This window comes from Neovison vison, chromosome 1, assembly GCF_020171115.1.
Source record: "Neovison vison isolate M4711 chromosome 1, ASM_NN_V1, whole genome shotgun sequence".
In the NCBI taxonomy this organism is placed as follows: domain Eukaryota; kingdom Metazoa; phylum Chordata; class Mammalia; order Carnivora; family Mustelidae; genus Neogale; species Neogale vison.
Window position 1 is genome coordinate 126,464,991 of NC_058091.1, and position 23,543 is coordinate 126,488,533.

The 23,543-nt window shown below is 45.1% G+C and overlaps 2 protein-coding genes across 2 annotated transcripts in view; one reads left to right on the plus strand and one right to left on the minus strand.

Moving 5' to 3' along the window:
* BPHL (biphenyl hydrolase like) overlaps positions 1-21,587 on the plus strand; it is a 37,180-nt gene extending 15,593 nt beyond the window's left edge. Inside the window, exons 5-7 of the mRNA XM_044258061.1 lie at positions 8,017-8,148; positions 11,514-11,637; positions 21,279-21,587. Of these exons, the coding sequence (XP_044113996.1) occupies positions 8,017-8,148; positions 11,514-11,637; positions 21,279-21,378 (356 nt within the window). The 3' untranslated portion in view covers positions 21,379-21,587. The remainder of the gene's footprint in view (positions 1-8,016; positions 8,149-11,513; positions 11,638-21,278) is intronic.
* Positions 21,588-22,089: 502 nt separating this feature from the next.
* Positions 22,090-23,543, minus strand: part of TUBB2A (tubulin beta 2A class IIa) — a 55,429-nt gene continuing 53,975 nt past the window's right edge. The window contains exon 4 of the mRNA XM_044258039.1: positions 22,090-23,345. Within this exon, the coding sequence (XP_044113974.1) occupies positions 22,285-23,345 (1,061 nt within the window). The 3' untranslated portion in view covers positions 22,090-22,284. The remainder of the gene's footprint in view (positions 23,346-23,543) is intronic.

Below are 23,543 nucleotides of genomic sequence, written 5' to 3' on the forward strand. Positions count from 1 at the left end.
CTTGAAACTTCCTCTGGCTTGAGGTTCTCACCTCCACGTGCGCAGCTTTCCCCTTACCTCTGCCTGTTCTCTGGTTCGAAACCTTCCCTGCTCTATCTGGCCACCATCCAGAAAGGAGCTCTCTGCTCCTCTTCCTGTTCTTACACCCAAGAAACTTCCCTCGTCCCTTGGCGTCCTCAGACTCCCAAATTCCAGATATTCAACTTTGTGTTTATTCTTCTTACCTGGTTGCCCCACTGGCCCCTTACCTTCAGTGTGTCTGAAGTCGAAGTCATAATCGTTCCTTCACACCTGCTCCTCCTGCTGCATTTCCCACCTTGCTAAGCGACAGTCAGTTGAATGTATTTTTTCTTCTGCAAAAGAATATTTGAATTATGATGTATGGGATGGCTGCTATGAGCTCACGTTAACATAGCTACTTCTGACTCAACCTGAGGCTCAGACAAGCGAAGAAGCCTGTGTTGATGGCCCCGCTGGGAGGTCTGCCATAAAGCCCAGCGTTTCATGTCTGCAGCGTCGTGTTCCCGTCCTCCGAGTTCTTCCAGCGTTCTGCTGAGCTCTGTCTGGAAGCCGTCTCACCTTTTCCGTTCCTCCTGCCAGGCCCCAGGTCCAGGCCTCCCCATCTGTCTCCACTTAGCTCCACCAGCACTTTCCAGCCTGCCCTGTCTTTACCGCCTTTCAGTCTACTTTCCAAACTGCTTGGATGGTAGTTTGCTAAGATGTAAATCTCATTATATCTTACTTGAAAACCCTCCAAGGTCTTGCATAGCTTTCCAGTTAAGTAGAGTTCAGACTCCTCTGCTTTGCTCACAGAGTTTGAATGAGCCTGGATGCCCTGTCTTTCCAGGCCCTTCTGTGCCGCTTGGTCTCCTCTACCCCCATGTGCCCATCCTTTTCTCTGGACACCTGGAAACTCCTGACAGTAGTAGATGGCATGGCTCCCATATTTGCTTGCTGGCTTCTGTTCTCGCAGACTTAGACCTCCTCCAGGAAGCCCACCACCACTGCCACTTCCTGCCATTGCCCGTCTGAGCTCACTAACCCTCCATCGTCCTCCCCCAGCCTCTTCCATCACATCTATCCCACTCTTCTACAGAGGTTGTTTATAACTCTAGACGATAAGGCTCTTGAGGGCAAGAGACCAAATCTCATTGAAATTTGTACATGCTGTGACCCACGCTCAGCCCCCTTCAAATAATGTTTACTGGATTTATTCACTAATTAATAGTGAATGAGTTTTCTTCTGGTGCTTAGCACAAATTATATGCTCAAAAAAAGAAATGTATTCATTCTGGGGGGGATACAAATTATATCTATTTTGCATCAACAAATAGTTTGATTCAAATAGTTATTTTAGGAACTTAACTGTGAAACATAATTGCTACTTATTTTTTGGTGGAAATTATGCTTTGGGGTAAAACTGGCTTCCTCTTGAAAAAAAAGTTAACAGAAGTAAGTATATAAATACATAGAATATTTTTGAGTGTTTGTTATATGCTGGGTACTGTTGTTGCCACATTTCATATGTTACTTATTTACTCTTTTTTTTAAAAGATTTTATTTATTTATTTGACAGAGAGAGAGATCACAAATAGCCAGAGAGGCAGGCAGAGAGAGAGAGAGAGGGAAGCAGGCTCCCTGCTGATCAGAGAGCCCAATGTGGGGCTTGATCCCAGGACCCTGAGATCACAACTTGAGGTGAAAGCAGAGGCTTAACCCCCTGAGCCACCCAGGTGCCCCACTTATTTACTCTTTATCTCAGGTTATTATAGTTCTCATATTTCAGATGAGGAGACTGACACAGAGAGGTTAAGGAAATTGCTCAGGATCACAGAGGTAGCACGAGTGCTGGATTCAGACCCAGCCAGGCTGACTTCTGAGCCTGTGTGCTTAACCACAGTTCTTGTGGTGAATATCTGCTTGCCCAGCTACTGCCGGATTTTTCTGCCCCTTGAGATTTAGATAGTAATGTCCCTAAGAGTCTGAAGCCAGGCCCCAGAATTTACATACTAATAGATCCCCCTCACTCTAGTGCCTGCTTTTACTAAGTTAATTCACTTGGAGAAATCTCTCGCTATCCCGAGGAGGCATTTACATGTTAGCCAGAAAAATGTCTTCACATTGAACATTAGCCAACTTGGATCTTGAAAGATCTTAGCCTTCCTGTCACAGCAGAATTTTTTTATTTTATAAAAATATATATAATTTTGTGGAAAATGTTACACTTACAGTACAATTAATAACATTAAAATATAATAATAAAACATTGTATTATATTAAATATAGATATATTTACATTAAATCTATTTGTGTATCTTATAAATATATAAATTAAACATGAATAATATATATTTATACTATATATTATATAAGGCATATAGTATATATTTAAATTTTATTTTATAATTTATTCTATAATATTTTATGTAAATTTATTATTTTATAATTGAATTTTATTTAATTGATTGATACATATAATGCAACACATGTGACCCTGTAACTTACAGACACCCATGAGCCTGCATGGCACATTAAGACTGATCACTGTTTGTACCTTCACTGTATCCTCATGCTTTCTCCCCAGTCCACCTCTGTCTCTAGCCTGAGGCCTATGATCATCCCTATGCCTTTTGGAAAACACTTCTGTCACACCTATTTATATTCCTAAACAATATGTAATTTAGTTTTATTTGTTTTCGGGCCATACAAAGTGACTTCATACTATAGATCATCTTCTGTGACTCGCTGTTTTCAATGAATGTTGAATTTCTAAGCTTCCTTCCTGATACTGCTGTATCATATTCTACTGGGCAGCAGTATTTTATTTTCCATCTCTTTTATCAATGGACTGTGGGTCTGTTTTCACTGTCACTGTGAACATTCATGCGCATGTCTCCTGGGGCCTATGAGCCGCAGTGTCCATCTGGGGTATAGGCCCATATGTGAGATTTGCTGAATATTGTCATATGCAGAAACACCATGTTGCAAGTGACCAGCTGTTTTCCAACTACATAAATGCATTTCCACCACCAGCATATTAGATTCCTTAATTTACATCCTCAACAAAAACTTGGAATCATCAGACTTCCTAGCAGATGTGAAATGGTACCTTACTGGGGGACAGAATTTGCATCTTCCTCTTTCTAATAGGATTGAGAATCTTTTTACGTATGTATGCACCAGTGCAGTTTCTTCTCCTGTATTGTACCTATTCATGTCTTTTTGTTTCTTCTTGTTGATTTATATATATCAAAGGTTACATAAACGTTTTAAAATGGTATGTTTAACAGGCATACCGTGTGAAGTCTAACAACAGGACATACACCCAAGGACCCTCCACCCAGCCTGAGACTAGACCACTTCCAATATTATTATGATGTTACTGATTTGCAGGATGTTTGCTGTTGGACAGTCTGATTATCCCCTTGCTGATTAGTAATTGCCTTAATCCTTAGGCAGCATAGCTTGTGCCTTGTCCTTTCGCTTCCTTTACACACAGAACTAATATTAACATAAAAAAAAAGTTCCAGCATTCTGTTTTCTCATTAGCTTGGCATGTTTGTGTGTTTTCACTCTTATGGACACGTTCTTCAGTTTCTTGACTCCCCTTTCCTTCTTTCGTCTCAGATATTCCTCCCAAGCTCACTTCTCTTTCTTCTCGAGTTATTTTTTAGAAGTTTTTCAAAGGCAGTTCTGATTTTTTTAATTAACATATAATGTATTTTTAGCCCCAGGGATACAGGTCTGTGAATCGCCAGGTTTACATACTTCACAGCACTCACCATAGTCCGTACCCTCCCCAGTGTCATCAACAAATAGTTTGATTCAAATACCACCCTCTCCCTGTCCCCTACTCCCAGCAACCCTCAGTTTGTTTTGTGAGATTAAGAGTTTCTTATGGTTTGTCTCCCTCCTGATCCCATCTTGTTTCATTTATTCTTTTCCCACCCCCCAAACCCCCCACGTTGCATCTCCACTTCCTCATATCAGTGAGATCATATGATAGTTGTCTTTCTCCAATTGACTTATTTCGCTAAGCATAATACCGTCTAGTTCCATCCACATCATCGCAAATGGCAAGATTTAATTTCTTTTGATGGCTACATAGTATTCCACTGTATATATATACCACATCTTCTTTATCCATTCATCTGTTGATGGACATCTAGGTTCTTTCCATACTTTGGCTATTGTGAACATTGCTGCTATAAATATTTGGGTGCACGTGCCCCTTCGGATAACTACATTTGTATCTTTACAGTAAATACGTAGTAGTGCAATTGCTGGGTTGTAGGATAGCTCTGTTTTCAACTTTTTGAGGAACCTCCATGCTGTTTTCCAGAGTGGTTGCACCAGCTTGCATTTCCACCAACAGTGTAGGAGGGTTCCCCTTTCTCTGCATTCTCGCCATCATCTGTCATTTCCTGACCTGTTAATTTTAGCCATTCTGACTGCTGTGAGGTGGTGTCTCATTGTGGTTTTGATTTGTATTTCCCTGATGCCGAGTGATGTGGAGCACTTTTTCACATGTCTGTTGGCCATCTGGATGTCTTCTTTGCAGAAATGTCTGTTCATGTCCTCTGCCCATTTCTTGAATGGATTATTTGTTCTTTGGTGTTGAGTTTGTTAAGTTCCTTATAGATTTTGGATACTATCCCTTTATCTGATATGTCATTTGCAAATGTCTTCTCCCATCCTGTCAGTTGTCTGTGGTTTTGTTAACTGTTTCTTTTGCTGTGCAAAAGCTTTTGATCTTGATGAAGTCCCAATAGTTCATTTTTGAAGGGCAGCTCTGTTAATAGTGATCTCCGTTTTCACCTCAAAATGTCTTTGATTCCACATTCATTCTTGAAAGATTATTTGGCTAAATGCAGAAATATAAATGGCAGATTATTTTCTCTGCCATTCCACCGTCTTCTGCCTTCCTCGACTGCTGTTGAGAGGTTTTGCCCATTTAGCTTTTCCCCTTCTGGAGTGATGTGTCTCATCTCTGGCTGTCCCAGGTTTTTTCTCTCTCTCCTTGATGTATTGCTATTTTACTATTGTGCGACTAGATGCGAATTCCTTTTTATTTATCCAGTTTGGGTTACATTGATTTTTGTCTGTGGACCCTTACCTTTGATCAGTTCTGGAAATCATTCTTGCCCATGTCCTCCCTCCTGTACTGCATCTCCTCTGTTCTCATCTGCTCTCCCCAACCTCTCCCCAGTCAGGGACTGATCGGACTTTGTGGGCCTTGCCTTCCCATCTTCCCTCTCATTCATCTTCTTATCTCTCTGTGTGGTGGGCTGCATCTTTTCGTAAGCTTTCTCTTCCAATATTCTAGCTTTTTCATTAGCTTTATGAAGATTCTGATTGTTTTGTGACCTGTGATTACCAGCAAATATTGGCTTACTCTTAATCTGAAAACACACACACACACACACACATACACAAAGACCATGCATACAAATTGATGATACTTTCCTTCAGAGAGGATTTACATTTGCTACTCTAGGGAAGCACAGGATCATACCAGGTTGGGGCCATTCTCATCTCCATTTAATCTAGAAATCTCAGATTTGGCTCCACCCACCCAGTCCCAACTACCAGTTCCATTTCCCCCAAAAGCAACCCTGCCCTTTGAGTAGTCTCACCAGTCTTTGCTCTCTTCTTAGGTTCTCTTTCTCACACACACACCTCCATATGATAGTTTCCATTAATTGCGGCAACTCCAAAAATGCAACAGTAAATATGTTTTATGAACAGTCTAGTCATAGGGACACATGGGTGGCTTAGTTCATTGAGTACTGACTCTTGATCTCAGCTCAGGTCTTGATCTCAGGGTCATGAGTTCAATCCCTGCATTGCGCTCCACATTGAGCATGGAGCCTACCTTAAAAAAAAAAAAAAAAAAAAAATCTAGTCATTCCCCAGAAAGGGCACATTGCAGAAGGTGTGGTCTGCAAAAGAGCCCAAAGTAGAAATACCTGTGGGAGAGTTCTTTATTGGCCATCTTTATGACCTCTTGCTGGCTCCTCTTTCCTCTCCCTCTTCCAGCTATCCTTTTTCTTCTTCCCAGATCTCCTCTGTCTCCTCTTAATTTCCAGACTTCTCTGCACCCCTCTGTGAAGTCTTTTCACTCCTGTGCAGAGCAGCTCAGCTCCCCTCAGCCTCCAGGTGCACCGCTGGGCCTACTTCTGCAGGCGGGTACCGATCTGGCACTGGCTGTCACAGCATCTGCCAGTTGTGGTTGTAAACAGCACTTTTCCCTCCACTCTGTAATCTGCATTCACTGAGTGCACACAGGCTGCGTGCCCAGGTCCTCGCGCTGTCGGGAGCTCTGCAGAGGGGTTATTTTCAGTATGAATTCATGTCATTAGTCATGTGTTGTCTTTTGAGGTATGTTGTGTGGGAGAAGCATCATGTTAAAAGCTGACATTAAGCAATGTGTAATATGCTCAGAAGCATTAGAATTATCAGTGTGTTTAAAGAAATATGGAAAAGAGTGGGCTGAGTAATTGAGTTTGTTCATGAGTTTTATTTTTTTTTAATATTTTATTTATTTATTTGACACGGAGAGAGAGAGAGACAGGGAGAGAGGGAACACAAGCAGGAGGAGTAGGAGAGGGAGAAGCAGGCTTCCCACTGAGTGGGAAGCCCGATGCAGGGCTCGATCCCAGGACCCTGGGGTCATAACCTGAGCTAAAGGCCGACGCTTAATGACTGAGCCACCCAGGCACCCCAAGTTTTATTTTTTTGAAGAGTTATTTATTTATATATTTGAGAGAAAGCACAAGCACAGGGAGGGGCAGAGGGAGAAGGAGGAGCAAACTCCCCACTGAGCAGGGAGCCAGACCCCAAGATCATGACCTGAGCCAAAGCCAGACACTTAACTGAGCCACCCAGCTGGTCTGTTATTTCCTTTTCTGAGAATGAATCATCCGTAATATAGTTTCAAGTTTGTAGTTAGCCTTTTATACCCATATTTCTTCAGAAACAGAAACTAGAATGAATAATTTGTCTGTTTTTAGTGTACCTGATCACTCTTCAGAAAAAAACTTTTTCTTTTATAAATCATGTCAGTCTTACTCAGATAACTCTAATTGGGGAAAATCTTTTTATATATCTTTAACAGAAAGCATAAAAGCAGATCTAATTTCATTTAGTGGATAAAAACTTATTTTGTGCCTCTTTTGTGCCAGGCACTGGTCTAGGCTCTGGGGGTAAGTGGGAAACAAAACAAAGCCAAGTTCCTTAAGCTGGAGCTTTTGTCTTTTTTTTTTTTTCTTAATTTTTTTTTATTTATTTAACAGACAGATATCACAAGTAGGCAGAGAGGCAGGCAGAGAGAGAGGAGGAAGCAGGCTCCCTGCTCAGCAGAGAGCCCGATGCGGGGCTCAATCCCAGGACCCTGGGACCATGACCTGAGCCGAAGGCAGAGGCTTTAACCCACTGAGCCACCCAGGTGCCCCGAGCTTTTGTCTTAGTAAGGAGACAGACACTCGGCCATGGACACAGAAAATGCTACAAAGCACTGATGGGTGCCAAGCAGAGTAGATGGAGGGAGGGTGCTCTGTGTGCCTGGGTGTGTGTCGGGGGGTGCTGTCAGGGAAAGCCTCACTGACCTGGGTGAGGTGAGGAGTAAGCCATGTGAGAGCAAACATGGCTCTAGAGTGGACTGTATTTGCAATATTTAAAGATATTTTATTTTTTAATTAAAATTTTAATTTAATTTAATTAAAATAAATTTATTTAAAGATATAAAAGATAAACCTTACTTATCATTAGACTAAACTTGTTGGTTTGTTTTTTTTTTTAAGATCTTATTTATTTGAGAGAGGGAATGAGAGCATGGGCAGAGGGGAGTGCCAGAGGGAGAGGAAGAAGCAAACTCCCCACTGAGCAGGGAGCCTCACGGGAATCAATCTTGGGACTCGGGGCTCATGACCTAACCCGAAGGCAGATGCTTAACTGACGGAGCCACACAGGCACCCCTAGACTAGACCTGTTCTTGTCAATACTTCTATTTTTCAGGTATCCGAGATGTTTCTAAGTGGAGTGAGAAAACAAGAAAACCTCTCGAAACCTTATATGGCTATGACTACTTTGCCAAAACCTGTGAGAAGTGGGTGGATGGCATAAATCAATTCAAACATCTCCCAGATGGTAGGTTATGTGAACTGTTTAGCTGTCCCTTTGCTTGCGTTCCTCCCCTGGTGTTCCAGAATTCCCTGGCGATGAGTGCCCTCAGCCACTGTCCTTTCACGCTGATGTGCCAGCTGAGGATGCCAGCCATGGCGCGCCGTGCACGCTCTTGTGTAGTAAATCTGCCTTAGCAATGCTGTACATACGGCATACACACCTGCTCCATGTATCAGGGTTCACAGTGGGAAGTCTTAAATAGCAGACAGTTCCTTTCTCCTTCTGATCCTTTGTGTGTGTGATGACAGACATTCCCCAGAAGCCTCAAATAGCATGTGTTTCTTTCTAATTCTGGAGTGGGTCGTCAGAAAACAAACATGCTGTCCTGTGTACTACATTTTTTTTTCACATTTAGGCCCATTACCCTGCTGTAGCCTCTGTTCCCAGGACAAAAAAGAAGGGCCTTTGTGTCATGACCTTCAGCCCCCGCAGAATTAGCCTGAGGAAGAACGTTCAGTTTATTCCACACCTTCAGAACTCGGTTATGTGACTGTAACTCCCTGTCTTCAGCTGAAAAGGAGCAGGAAGAACTGACATCATTTAAGAGAAATTCTGAAGTAAAGTGTTTTTCAGTAGTTTTACAGTGCTTACCTCTCACTCTTCTATTTCACCTGCTGAAAGAAAAGCGGGGGAACTAAGATCGACTCTGGGAGCACATTGGTGACAAAATGGCGACTGCTGAAGGATCAGTTTGATCTATTAGGTCATCATTTCCAGAGTGAGTCACCTATCAAAACTTTCACAATGAAAAGGACATTTGGAAATGTTACTTTTCTGGTTCAAGCAAATATATCCTGTTCCAGGGCAGTACCCAACCGTGGAAACAGGTCTTTGAAAAATGTGTCTCCCTCAGCTCTTAAAACAAAAAAATGCCATAAAAAAATGTCTAAGACAATCCTCCATTAAAGAAGGCAAATTTTTGAAATGTAAACTTTTATGCTTTCCTGACTGGGGAGCGGAAGGGGTAGGAAGACTCAAGGGTAGAAGCAGAATTAAATCAGCAGCTCAAAAATATGTCCTACGTTTGTTAAAATTTAAAGTGTCCCTTCTGCAAAAGAGCCTGTCAAGAGTATGAGAAGACAAGCCACAGACGGGGGAAAATATTGGCAAAAGACATGTCTGAGGAAGCACTGTTATCCAAATGTACACAGACTCTTAAAACTGAACAGTGAAAAAAGAACCTCTTTAAAAGATGAGTCAAATAATAAGATCCCAGTACTCACCTGTTAGAATGTCCAAAACAGAAGTTTCAGGGATGGGAAGACACTCTGTGGTCCCACCGTGATGGCTACATGTCACTACACACTTGGCCAAACCCACAGAATGTGCAGCCACCAGGAGTGAACCCCAACATAAACTCCAAACTCTGGGGGACAGTGACGTGTCATTCCATGCAGGTTCATCAGTTGTAAAAATGTCCCACTCCGGTGGGAGGTGTTGATCCTGGGGAAGCCTGTGCATGTGGGGAGCTGGGGGACAGGGGAGATCCCTGAACCCTCCACTCAATTATTCTGTAAACCTGCAATTTTTAAAAAATCAAATACTTTTAAACTTTTCTTTTAAAAAAGAAAGAGAGGGAAATATGTCAAAACATAGAGGAGTTAGCGGTGTATGAATGATCTTGCAGCAAGTCTGTGAATAAACTCTTTCTCTCCCCTGCACACATTAATTTGATAGGAGGCCTTTTTTTCATAATTGTTTGAAATTATTCTTGCAGCATTCTTGGATACTTGGTTTAGCGTAGGGGCCAAGGAGTCAGACAGGCCTGGGTGTGAGGTCTGGCCTCGCCGCTTGATTGCTGTCAGAGAGACGGGCAGACTCCTCAGCGTCTCCAAGCTGCCGTTCCCTGTCTGTGAACCGAAGAAGCTAATAACTACCCCATAAGGTGCTGTGAGGACAAAATGGGCTTCTGCACATTCAGCTGTGGTGCCCTACCAAGTACAGGGTCAGTGCTTGATGAAAGGTTATTAGGACCCTTATTATAAAAGTACTGGGCCTGCCAATAGTTGTACAGACCCGGTGAGCTAAAACAGGTGAGGCCGTGTTTCGTGAGCCTCAAAGCACGTGAACAGTGTCTGACCCGTAGTGCTCAGCGATGAGTGCTCTCTCCGTCCTCTGAGCATGCGGTGTCATCCCAGGGACAGAAGAGGGCAGCTTCTGAGTCCTTGAGAAGTGTTTCTCAGGCCAACCCATCATCTTCTCATTCAGCTGGCAGTGCCCCCTGCCCCAGCCACTGAGGGGGAGGGACAGGCCAGGTGCCTGGGCAGCACCCCAGTGAGCTGGCTCCCAGCTTTCTCAGGGCTCCAGTGACCCCTGGGAGGAGGCAGAGGAGGAAGAAGCTCCCTTTATGGAGTACCTGCCCGCTGCCCAGAACTGTAGATAAGACATCTCTTTTTGGCCTCACGGCCACTGCAGAGAACTAGAACTATCCCCTCTTTGCCCAGGGGGAGGCTGAAACTCATCCCTGAGGAACCACCAAGATTTCCCAGCCAGGAAACAGCAAGATGGACCGGAGCCGGGTTGTTCCTCATCTGCCTTAGAAATGTTGTTACAAATGGAGAGGGGGGTCCTATCGTCCCCAGAGTTGGTCAGTCAGGAACGTCATGGAGGCAGGAGGAATGAAGAGAAGCCCATTTGCTGTGTGTAAATTATAACTTCCCAGGAGGTACAGAAGCTCCAAGGGCTGGCTGGAGCCCCAAGGACCACTTAGGGCATTATTTAAAGGGAAAGCTTTTTTTTTTTTTTTTTTAAGATTTTATTTATTTATTTGACAGAGATCACAAGTAGGCAGAGAGGCAGGCAGAGAGAGAAAAAGGGAAGCAGGATCCCTGCTGAGCAGAGAGCCTGATACAGGACTTGATCCCAGGACCCCGAGATCATGACCGAGCCAAAGACAGAGGCTTAACCCACTGAGCCACCCAGGTGCCCCTCATGGGAAAGCTTTTCAGATGCCAGGCATCTAACTTCCTTTTGCAAACTGGGGTCTGCTCTCCATAATATAAAGAGTTGTGGGATTTTTTTGTTTGTTTATTTTCCTGTCTTGCATACATTATGCATATAATCAGGCAAAACTGCTTGTTTACTAGCAGAGCTTTACAAGGGGCTGGGGGGAGGATAAAGAAACCCAGCAGAGAACCAGAAAAGAAGGCCCACAGATTGTGAGAGTTAGAAGACCCCTCAGACCCTGTCTAATGCAAACCACCTCTTTTAGGGACGGGGCACCAAGGTCCAGAGGGAGGATGGATGAGCCCCAGCTCTCTGCTGCTCCTCTGACTCCCCTCACGGGATGGTCACAGGGAAGCAGAGTCTCAGTGCTGTTTGTCTTGCAGGGAATATCTGTGGGCACTTGCTGCCGCTGGTTCAGTGCCCCACCTTGATCGTGCACGGGGAGAAGGATCCGCTGGTCCCACGGTTCCACGCTGACTTCATACACAAGCACGTGAGAGGGTCGCGGTAAGTTTGGTTCCTGCCCCAGGGCTCTACCTAGAACCTGAGGACGTGCATGCATGGAGGGAGCTCTGGAAGGAAAGGAAACCTTTGGGGTGGGGATTTTTTTTTAAGATTTTATTTATTCATGAGAGACAGAATGAGCAAGCACAGAAGGAGGGGGAGCAGCAGGAGGGAGAAGCAGTCTCCCCGCTGAGCAAGGAGCCTGAAAAGGTGCTGGATCCCAGGACCCAGCAAGCAAGACCTCAGCCAAAGGCAGACGCTTAACCAACTGAGCCACACAGGTGCCCCCAGGTTGGGGGTTTTTAAGGTCTCCCCCTTCCCAGTTTCCCAAAATCAGTAAATAATACTGTTCTGTTTAGGGTTCCAGGAAAACACAAGGGCACAAGAAGCCAGGATCTGTGGGTAACCGGAAACAAAAGGAAAGGAATTCTTAGATGAACATCTTACAGTTTCTAGGAAGACAAATGTGCTAATGGGTACTAAATTCTGTAACACTGCAGACAGTTTAGATTTCTAGCTATCAGTGTTAACAAACAGTTTTATATAATTTGGGGATTTTCAGATGGGTTTATCATTATAAAAGTACTATCTACCCAGGAAAGAAAATGTGTAAAATCAAAAGAAGAAAACAAATTGCCTGCTGCTTGCCACTCATTTAAATAATTCTGCTATTAGCATTTTTTAAATTTTCTATTTATTTGAGAGAGAGCACACAAGCGAGGGTCTGGGGGCAGAATGAGAAGCAGACTTCCTGCTGAGCAGGGAGCCTGGGATCAGAACCTGAGCAAAAGTCAGACCCTTAACAAACTAAGCCACCCAGGTGCCTCCTGCTATTAGCAATTTCAATGTGGTTTTACTTTCTAGTATTTTTTAAGCATAAATATAATTCTATTCTGTATTCAACTCTGAATCCTGCTATTTTCCACTTAAAAATATGTTGTAAACGTCTCGTGTTGTTTCATCCTTAAATATGTACACATCAGATGGGAAGCCTGTATTCAGAATCACAAAACACCAACATACACCAAGCCATGTTGGTGGCTGACTCGATTAGATGGCAGATACATGGTACTTGCTCTTTGCGTTCTTGTTTCTGCCAACCAGTCTTGGACACTGAAGAAGCTTATTATACATGTCAGCAGAAATTCTGTTCTTCAGTCCCGTGCATTTTTGTGTGGAACAGAAATTTGTATTTTAAATACTTTGACAGATGCAGGACCAGCTTTTGCTGGTACTTATATAGAGACGAAAATTTAAAGTTGAATAAATTTGGTATTTCCTTTCCATGCAGTGGATGCATACCCTGAAGGAGAAAGTGAAGTGTGACCAGGGGATAGTGACCTGCTTTTTTTATTTTTAAACCAAACATGCCAGAGGATCAACACCCAAGTGAGCCTTTCCAAGGGGGTGTATCAGTTCCAGGGATACTGTCATTATTCCGGCCATCTTTAGAATTCTATGGAATTCTTTTGAAATTGGCTTTATTAATGACTTAAGAAAATCTTCTTTCCCTCCCTCCCTCCTTTTCCCCTTTCCCTCCATGAGCTGATTTCTGATGCCTACCTTGGGCCAGCACTGCCTGTCCCTGTCCTGAGAGCTCACACAATCTGGTAGGAAAACCAGACTCAGAAAACAGTTCCACTTCTGCTTTGTTTTGTTTTTTAAATTCCAATGTAGGTAACATACAGTGTTATATTAGTTCCGGGTATACAGTATAGTGACTCAACAATTATATATGTTACTCAGGGCTGATCATGATTAAGTGTCCCCTTCATCCCCATCACCTGTTTTGCCCATCCCCCCACCTGCCCTCTGCTAACCATCCGTTTTTTCTCTATAGTTAAGAGTCTGCTTCTTGGTTTGTCTCTTTTTTTCCCCTCTTTGCTTGTTTGTTTCTTAAATTCCACATATGAGTGAAATACTGTGGTATTTGTCCTTCTCTGACAGACTGATTTCACTTAGCATTATCCATTTACAAATGACAGGATTTCGGGTTTTTTTTGTTTTTTTTTTTTTTAAAGATTTTATTTATTTATTTGACAGACAGAGATTACAAGTAGGCAAGAGAGGCAGGCAGGGAGAGAGAGGAGGAAGCAGGCTCTCTGCGGAGCGGAGAGCCCGATGTAGGGCTTGATCCCAGGACCCTGGGATCATGACCTGAGCCGAAGGCAGAGGCTTTAACCCACTGAGCCACCCAGGCACCCCGGGGTTTTTTTTTTTTAATGGTTGAGTAATATTCCTCTGTGTACAATATCTAACTACACTTCACAACAAACTTACGAAAAAATGTAGTCCCCATATATAGATGAGAAAATCAAAATTGAGATAAGTAATCTTCCAAGGTTGCATAGCTAGTAAATGACAAATCCTAGATGTTTTTACCTCCTAATATAGCACTTTCCCCCCACAGCGCAGCTGCCTCTCATAAACAAACTCGTATTTTCATACGATGGTAAGATGCCTGGATTATATACTTGCTGACCTGGTTAATTGTCTTCTAGCTTCAGAAATGACAGGTTTTTGCACACTGACGCTCATGATAAATGCAGTGTGTTCTCTTAGAGAGCCAGATTCAATAAAAGTCAGTCTGCAAGGAAGTTTAATTTAGGAATTCTGTTCCAAACCCATCTCCTAGCAACAGAATACATCAATATGGGGAAAAAAAATAGCCCCTTCCCGTTCAGATGTTAATTATTTCAGGAGACTATTTTGTGGAAGATCATTTTCTTAGAGCAGGAGCCTTTGGAACAAATGAGTGGAAGGTGAAGTGCTGTTGGCAACAATTGTCTTAAACTGGCTTGCATTTTACACCTGCTGCCTTCCTCTGCTAAAATGGGCCAGAACCCACCTAGAACACGGGTGGGTTTTTTCGGACCCCAGAAGAAGGAGGTAGATGCCTTGAACACCAAAGTCCTCCTGAGATTCAGTACCACAGGTCACATGACAATAGGAAAGCAAGGTAGAATGGCAAGTTTTCAATGACCTGGGTATTTCATTACCTTACCAGGTACATTTATAATTAAACTTAAGGATACGGTCTATCCCTTCAAAGATTCTACCAACAAATAGATAATCACATATGAGACCAATGCCTTTCTCTCCTGAGAAGGAGGCCAGCTGAAGGGTGGGGTTGTTCAGGCCTGCCAAACAGGCCTGGGTTAATTTGTCTCTCTTTTTTCTCTTTGTGAAGAACAATGGTAGAGTCTCTTGGACAGAAGAGGCCTTCACAGTCATTCAAGTTCAGTGGTTTTAAAGTTTGCTTTTAGGCAGCTGAGCCCTTCCTCCTAACAAACTCTTATGTAGAAGTCCAAGACATAACATACAAAATAAGAGCTACTCTGATTAGAGCTGGGGTTGGGGGGTGCACCCCTGCCCCTCTGATTCTAGCCCCTGTGGCTGCTCTGCTCATCCGGCCCTCCCCCCTAGACTGCAAAGTCCTGACGCTGCCCTCCACCTCCTTGGCTAGCTGGCTGCTTCTGGGGCACCATCTCGCGTTCAGAGGATTTGCATTGAGCTGAGGCTGACAACCAGGAGACCCTTTGGGGTTGCAGCAGACAAGCCTCGGGAGGTCGTGGGGCTGAGTCAGCTCAGAAGACGATGTGACTTCACAGCTGGCCAAGCCACATGTGTGTTACTCTGTGTTATGGGTCAACAAGTGCCACTGTAATAAATATCACACGGTGAGTGGCTTAAACAGTAAAAATGTATTCTCTCTCTCAGTTCTAGAGGCTCTGAGTCTGAGATCGAGGTAGCAGCGAGCTGATTTCTGCTTGGGCTTCTTTCCTTGGCTTATAAATAGTCCTCTTCTTATAAGGACACAGTGCCATTGGATTAGGTCCCACCCATATGATCTCATTAGTCACCTCCCGAAAGATCTTATATCCAAATAAGGTCACACTCTGGGGTGCTGGGAGTTAGGACTTCAACGTATGGATTTGCAGGACATGAAATTCAGTGCATTGAGCCTGTGTTTCTGTGGAGGTGCTCAGATCTCAGGAATGGGAGGACCACAGAGACCAGGACCCAGTTCTAGACCCGGCTGCAAGTGACCAGCACCATGCCCGGAACCCCTGTCCACAGCCCTCCCCTCCCCTCCCCTCCCCTCCCCTCCCCCCTACTCCCTGACCCCGGCATTGCCCAGCCAAGTGCACTCATCCCTCCAGTAGCCACTCAGATGTATCCTCCTGCAGTTACTCATCGTTTGGAGACCTCACGTCCTCTTTAACAGTTGTGAGCGTATGAATTTAATTTTCCTCCTATTGAGCATGTCAACACTGGTCCCAGGATGTGGTTTAGTGCATTTTAAAGTGCTTAGTACATTTTGAAAGAAAGAGAACATGAGAGGCACACAGAGGCCATTGACCGGTGACTCAGCCCCGAAAAGTGTGGTGTGGTGTCCGGCTTCGTGCTCTGGGGCCCAGGCCAGAAAGTCAGATCAGGTGGGAAAGAATAAGGGGTAAAGTCCACGTGTGCAAAGACTTGGTGCCAAGGGTTCAGTTGAACTAACAGGGAGCAGTGGGAAATGGAGTCTCGCCTGGAGAGCTGGCTTGGCCCATTGGGATCCTGAGCGGTGTTCGCAGTGGGGCTTAAGAACACGGGCAGGGACTCCGACAGCCCTGGGTTTGAGTGCCGTCGCTGTTCCTAAGTGTGCTCTTCAGCAGCGTGCATGTATTTCTGTACTTCTGTTTCCGCGTGTGTAAGATTGGGATGATACCTACCTTCAGAATATTTTGTAGAGGGGCGCCTGGGTGGCTCAGTGGGTTAAGCCTCTGCCTTCGGCTCAGGTCATGATCTCAGGGTCCTGGGATCGAGCCCCGCATCGGGGTCCCTGCTCAGCGGGGAGCCTGCTTCCCCCTCTCTCTCTGCCTGCCTCTCTGCCTGCTTGTGATCTCTCTCTCTCTGTGTGTGTCAAATAAATTAATAAATAAAATCTTTTTTTTTTATTTTTTTTTTAAAAAGAATATTTTGTAGATTTAGTAAAAGGTCAATACACGGTAGCTGCCACTTCCGTGCCTGGAATGCTGGGGCGGGTGCAGATGATCCGGGGTCCCAGGAGGCAGCTGGGCTGTTGCCTGATAGGAGGTCAGTGGCAAGCTGCTCTCTGACCTGACTTCCAGACCATTGTCAGGATAGGTGCAGGGGGGTATTCGTGTTCTCCAGAGAAACAGAACCAATAGAATATACACGACAGACACATATGCACACGGGGGTTGATTTATTTTACGGAATAAGGAATTGGCTCATGCAGTTATGGAGGCTGAGAAGTCCGAGATCTTCAGTGGGCCAGCTGGAACATTAGCAAGCTGGGGTCTCAAGAGAACCAATGGTGCAGTTCCAGCGTGACCGAAGGCCTGAGAACCGGGGAGAGCCAGTGTTTCTGTGTGACGTTTTCTCTACCTCTCCCCATCCCTTCGTCCGCCCAGTACTGCTTCTAGTTCCTCATCCCTAGCTGCTTGCTGCTTCCCTTCAAGGTTGAAGGGAAAGCAGTCAGCTCAAGACCTCACTTTCAGTGGCACCTGGATGGCTCAGTGGGTTAAATAAAGCCTCTGCCACTTGGGTCATGATCCTAGGGTCTTGGGATCGAGCCCCGAATCGGGCTCTCTGCTCAGCAGGGAGCCTGCTTCCCTTTCTCTCTCTCTGCCTGCCTCTCTGCCTACTTGTGATCTGTCAAATAAAGAAAAAAAAAAAAAAGACCTCACTTTCGGCTGGGTAATAGGACAGAGACCAAACAGGATTAGCCTTGTCCTTACAAAGCTGAGTCCTGAGTACTTTAGAGAGAGTGGGGTCTCCTCCTTTCTGGACAAATCTTACCCAGAACATTTGTAAAACCTCTCTTGAGAATCTTCCACTTGGAGTGGATATTTCAGCCAAACGTAAACAAATTATGATCCCAAGTCAGAGCATTTCATACATCCAGAATTAAAACCATTATGAGGATTTTTGCATATTGTAAAGTGTTAAATAGAATAACCAAATAATAAAAAAACAATTTATTGCTCACTGTGTGCCCAGAGGTCCCGTACATTGTGCTTTATGTGCATTTTATCACTTTGTCCGGAATAACCCTGTGGGGTTAAAAGCTATTTCTTGTCCCCCGTTTTCCAGACGAGAAAGTATAACTCAGGGAGATGAAATAACTTGCCAGCCTGAATCCCACACTGATCAGACTGGACAGTCCTGACCCCATACAGCCCATGCCTTTAACCCTGCGGTACAACCTCCAATTACATTCTGCTGTGACTCCAAGCTCTCAGTCCAGTTGGAAGGCCCCAGCGTGGCCCCTGCCATCCTGCAGGTTTGACAAGGCTTGCTTCTCCGTATGCAAGTTAAAAGCATCAATCTGGCAGACCAGGACAGCCCAGAGTTGTCCGCCTCCTAGATGTGCCATTGCCAGAAAAGCTGCCGCTGAGACGGTTTGGTTTCTTTCTAATGCTTGATATGTTGGTTGCGTTTGAGAGAGGAAACTTCTCAGAAGTCTACTTCCCTTTCCCAGACCTCTGCTGGGCTCTCAGGCGGAGGGGGAGAGCCTGCTGGAGAGGACACAGGCTGGGAAGCTATGCTCTACATGCCCTTTTTACCAGCTTGAGGGGGATTGTGGCCTACCCACTATTACCCTTTCCTTAGATGGGCTTTCTGAAAGGAGCAGAGAATTAAGAATATTTATTTAATTATGTATTTGTTTGTTCGTTTATTTATGTAGAGTGCAACGTGTGGGGGAGGGGCAGAGGGAAAAAGGCGAAAGAAAATTCCCAGCAGGCTCTGTGCCCAGCGTGGAGCCTGACGCAGGGCTCTATCTCACGACCCTGAGATCATGAGCTGAGCCAAAGTTAAGAGTCGGATGCTTAACCAACTGAGCCACCCAGGTGCCCCAAGAATGAAGAGTTAAAAAGGGATGCTGTGGGCACCTGGGTGGCTCAGTGGTTTAAAGTCTCTGCCTTCAGCTCGGGTCGTGATCCCAGGGTCCTGGGATCGAGTCCCGCATAGGCTCTCTGTTCAGCGGGGAGCCTGCTTCCTCCTCTCTCTCTCTCTGCCTGCCTTTCTGCCTACTTGTGATCTCAGTCAAATAAATAAATAAATCTTTTTAAAAAAAAAAAAAAAAGGGGATGCTGTTAGCAACCAGGTCTGGATAGCCTTGGAAGGAATGTCTAAAAGTGACCAGGCCTCCCTGTTAGCGATGTGGCTGTCCAGTTGTCACCGTGGAAGAGATCAAGGTACAAAGAACCCACAGCCCACTTTGGTTTGCAACTAAAACAAAACGCTCACAGACTGGACTAGCAGCTCGACGGGTTCAGATACCACTAGAGTTTTATCACATTGAAAATGAAGGGAAAAAGTGCTATGGCACATCACTTAGGGGCTGCTCCTGTCTGTAGCTCCCACAGCTTAATTTGAAAGCTGTCGAGGGTTAGACTGAGGAAGGAAAGGTTGTATGGTGCAGTCACTGTGTTTGTCCTTGGCCACCTCATCTGTAAGGAGCATCCTAGGAGGACCCTTCCCAAGCCCAGGTAAAGTGACCATCGAATTTACACTGTAAGGTCAGACACATTTTAGCTCCTCAGAAGATCTAGAATCAAATCTCTTCTTCCAAAGGTGCCAAATGCAGGTAGGAACCTGCCCCCAGGAAATAGGAATTTGTATTTGCCCCCACGGAGGCCCCTACATTTCCAGTTGCACCATGTGTCTGATGGTGGGGGACTTGCTACAACTTTTCCTGGAAAATGCGATTATTTGAAAGCCACCCTCCATGGAGCATGTAATTTGTTCCTTTTGTTGTTTGGGTGAGAACCTACCTCAGCAGTACATCGCTACATTGCCCTGACAGCTTGTCCAGGGGACTATTCCTGAAGAGGAACACATGACAGGTTTTAAGTATAGTGAATCTTGTGTCAGACCTAAAGAATGAGGATATACTGAGGACCTTGAAATGACCCCCAAAACATATCAAGAAGAGGAATTTTCTTTCTAGCCCCATCCATCCATCCATCCGTCCATCCATCCATCCATCCATCTACAGTCCATTGCAGTTCTAAATGTAGATGCCTGAAAATGGGCCCCCCATATTTTTAATGAAGGGGAATAGTTTTTTATTTCCCTAAGACCTAGAGATTACCATAGGAATAGTGCAGATACACTGAGGCTAAAAAGAAGAGATGCACAGCTGGTATCTCTCCTTCCTTGTTGGGAATCTGAGCAAATTGTAGAAATGGGGTGGGACTTGTGATAGCCAGCTTGGCTACCCACAGAGAGGATGTCCAGCTTTGGTAGGTGAGGGTCCCTTTGCTTCAAAGTTCAGCTTAGCACACATTAGGGGACACAGTTATAGCCTAAACATGTCCTTCTGTGAGCTCTCAGTATCCTTGGCAGTTGCTTATTTTCTGCCTTCTAAAAATGGAGGCCCTTGAGCATCCCTACCAGCCCTGCTCCTTATGTAGGGCAACTGGGATCCTGTCTTTGGGGTTGGTGTGGCTGATCCTTTTTTTTTCCTGAACAACATAAAAATTGACTTTGGAATGTTCCAGCTGTTATTAATGGCATTATTAGCTTTTCCAAGGGCCTCAGAAAATGCCAGCGATACATCCTTCTTTCAAGTAGATAATCACGTGTCTAGGTACCCCTACCCCACACCCCATGTGGCTGAGTTACAGGGGACTTGACATTGTCCAAGGACAGCTCAAATCCCCCAGCTCCTTGACCCTACAAATCCTCCCTGACGTTCTTAGAGCTCTCAACCCCCAGTTGTTGAAAGGTTCGTAACCGGCATTTGCCCCAATAGGATCCATTTAATGTCCCATTGTTACTATAGACAAAAGAGCTTGAACTTGTGCCTATACCCTAGAAGCTTTGATGAACACTTTGTTTCTGCACTTTTACAGCCAATAAATAAAACACAGGACTCAGGTCGTGATCCCGGGGAAGACTGCCTATACTCAAGAAATTACAAACCAGCCACATTTGACCAAAAGCTTATGAAAGAAGTCTTATGAGCACAGTGAGGTTTGCCACAAGACATGTTGTGACAGCTGCAGAACAAAGAGTTGCTGAGGCCGGCCCCAGCTGCTTCATGGGCCCCAGGAACACTTACTTGCCCTTTGTATGTGGCTTCTATTCAGACTTCTTCAATCCTACCAAAGTGACAGGGTGGTTCTGAACCTTAAATGGCAGGCTGGTGGGGGCTGCAATTTCTGATCTAGGCTTTCACTCTAGGATATCCGAGAAAGCTCACCTGTTACAGTCCAGTGGATTCTGGATGTTTCATATTTTTCTTGGCTCTCCAGCCTTCTCTCTTAAAATCAACCTTATTAAAATGGGGTTTCCCCTCTTAGGTAATGACCAGATCACATCTCCTACTCTCAGTCAGATTTAAAGTCAAATCATTTGCTACATGATACAGTTCCAAATTCCAAATACAATGTGCGTGCACTGTTAAGTCAACCCCAATTTGGCTGTAAATGCCCAAGCAGCTCTTTTCCTCAACGTCTGTATTCAGGGAAAGTTTATATTGCGTACCTTACCTTTCCTCCCTAGTAGTCATCATGAAAAAAAAAGATCAGGCAGGTTTTTACTTGAGACTTTCACCAAATGTTAGAACGGTTTAGAGTTTTAAATCATGTGCCATTTAATCACAAACTTTTTTTTTTTTTTAGGTTGCATCTGATGCCAGAAGGCAAGCACAACCTGCACCTACGTTTTGCAAATGAATTCAATAAGTTAGCAGAAGATTTCTTGCTGGGAAAACACACCTGAGAACAGCAGGGACCTGGGGATTCCTTACTGTGGGGCTCAAGCCTGTTGTTGCCTTAGAAACACACTGCTGTCCCTCCTAAGCTCACCTGCCTCCCCATGCTTTCTATACCTCCCTGCAAACTGCTCCTGGTCAAATAGAAATAATGACATATTAAAATGTTTTCTAGTTCTAAGTGCTACAAAAATTAAAGCTGATTTTTTTAACATTAGAGTTGTGAATTTCTACCATTCTGATTCTAATACACTTTCTCTCCGGTGAACCTTAGGTGAAGCCTTTGGAGTTTATGACTGTGATTTCAGATCCCTTGACTCTAGAAGACCTCTGAGAGGTATTCACTGGTCTTTTTACTTCAATTTATCACACTGTCGAAGTAGAGAAAGAGAAGAAAGCCCTTGCATAGGGCCCTTGATACTACATTTTCACAAGAGTTGCTGGAACTACAGCAAATAAAGTAGGCAGGTTTGCTCTGTCCTTAAATCTCCATTCACTCAACACATTGCCTGGGTTCCTTTACTTTCATGTTGGGCCTTAGAAGATGAAAAAATTTGCCTCTTCATCTGTCTTCCCTAAAAGAGCAGAAAGGTTATTAATTAAAAACATTAAAGCAGAAATCCTAGTTTTGTTAAAGTTACTAAACCCAGAAGCATATTTAAGAAGCATTCAATGGAAGAATAAGAATTGCCTTAAATGAAATTAAAGAGACCACAAAGTTTTGGACACATGCTTTTTTATTAGTATAGATATCTTAGACAATACTGTAATTTTTAGGAGTTCCACATTATTACATCAACAGTGTGAATTTCTGACAGAGCAAAACGGAGCACCATAGTATACAAATAGAAAGACCATGCTTGATTGAGGACAACAGAAGTTCACTAAAGATGCACGATTTATCTGAGAAGTTCTTAAGCCTCATCCTCGCCCTCCTCCTCCTCGAACTCCCCCTGTTCATCGGCCGTGGCGTCCTGGTACTGCTGGTACTCGGACACCAGGTCGTTCATGTTGCTCTCAGCCTCGGTGAACTCCATCTCATCCATGCCCTCGCCCGTGTACCAGTGCAGGAAGGCCTTGCGCCGGAACATGGCCGTGAACTGCTCCGAGATGCGCTTGAACAGCTCCTGGATGGCCGTGCTGTTGCCGATGAAGGTGGCCGACATCTTGAGGCCGCGCGGCGGGATGTCGCACACGGCCGTCTTCACGTTGTTGGGGATCCACTCGACGAAGTAGCTGCTGTTCTTGTTCTGCACGTTGAGCATCTGCTCGTCCACCTCCTTCATGGACATGCGGCCGCGGAAGATGGCGGCCACGGTCAGGTAGCGGCCGTGGCGCGGGTCGCAGGCGGCCATCATGTTCTTGGAGTCGAACATCTGCTGCGTGAGCTCGGGCACCGTGAGCGCGCGGTACTGCTGGCTGCCCCGGCTGGTCAGGGGGGCGAAGCCGGGCATGAAGAAGTGCAGGCGCGGGAAGGGCACCATGTTCACGGCCAGCTTGCGCAGGTCGGCGTTCAGCTGGCCCGGGAAGCGCAGGCAGGTGGTGACGCCGCTCATGGTGGCCGACACCAGGTGGTTGAGGTCTCCGTACGTGGGGGTGGTCAGTTTCAGGGTGCGGAAGCAGATGTCGTACAGGGCCTCGTTGTCGATGGAGTAGGTCTCATCTGTGTTCTCCACCAGCTGGTGCACGGACAGGGTGGCGTTGTAGGGCTCGACCACCGTGTCGGACACCTTGGGCGAGGGCATGACGCTGAAGGTGTTCATGATGCGGTCGGGGTACTCCTCCCGGATCTTGCTGATGAGCAGCGTGCCCATCCCGGACCCCGTGCCGCCCCCCAGCGAGTGGGTCAGCTGGAAGCCCTGCAGACAGTCACAGCTCTCTGACTCCTTCCTCACCACATCCAGGACCGAGTCCACCAGTTCGGCTCCCTCTGTGTAGTGACCCTTTGCCCAGTTGTTTCCCGCACCACTCTGGCCTGCCAGACGGAAAGGAGTATATTAGACACTTAAACATTAGGAATTCTGAATTCTGTCATCTGACTGTAGACGAATCTTAAGTTTGCAGATTCATCTCTTTTAGATACACTTTTTTGACTATGGAAAATTTTCTATACATCAATGATCCTCAAAAACACTGGACATCATAATAAGATAAAAAGCAAGTTTGGGGGGCA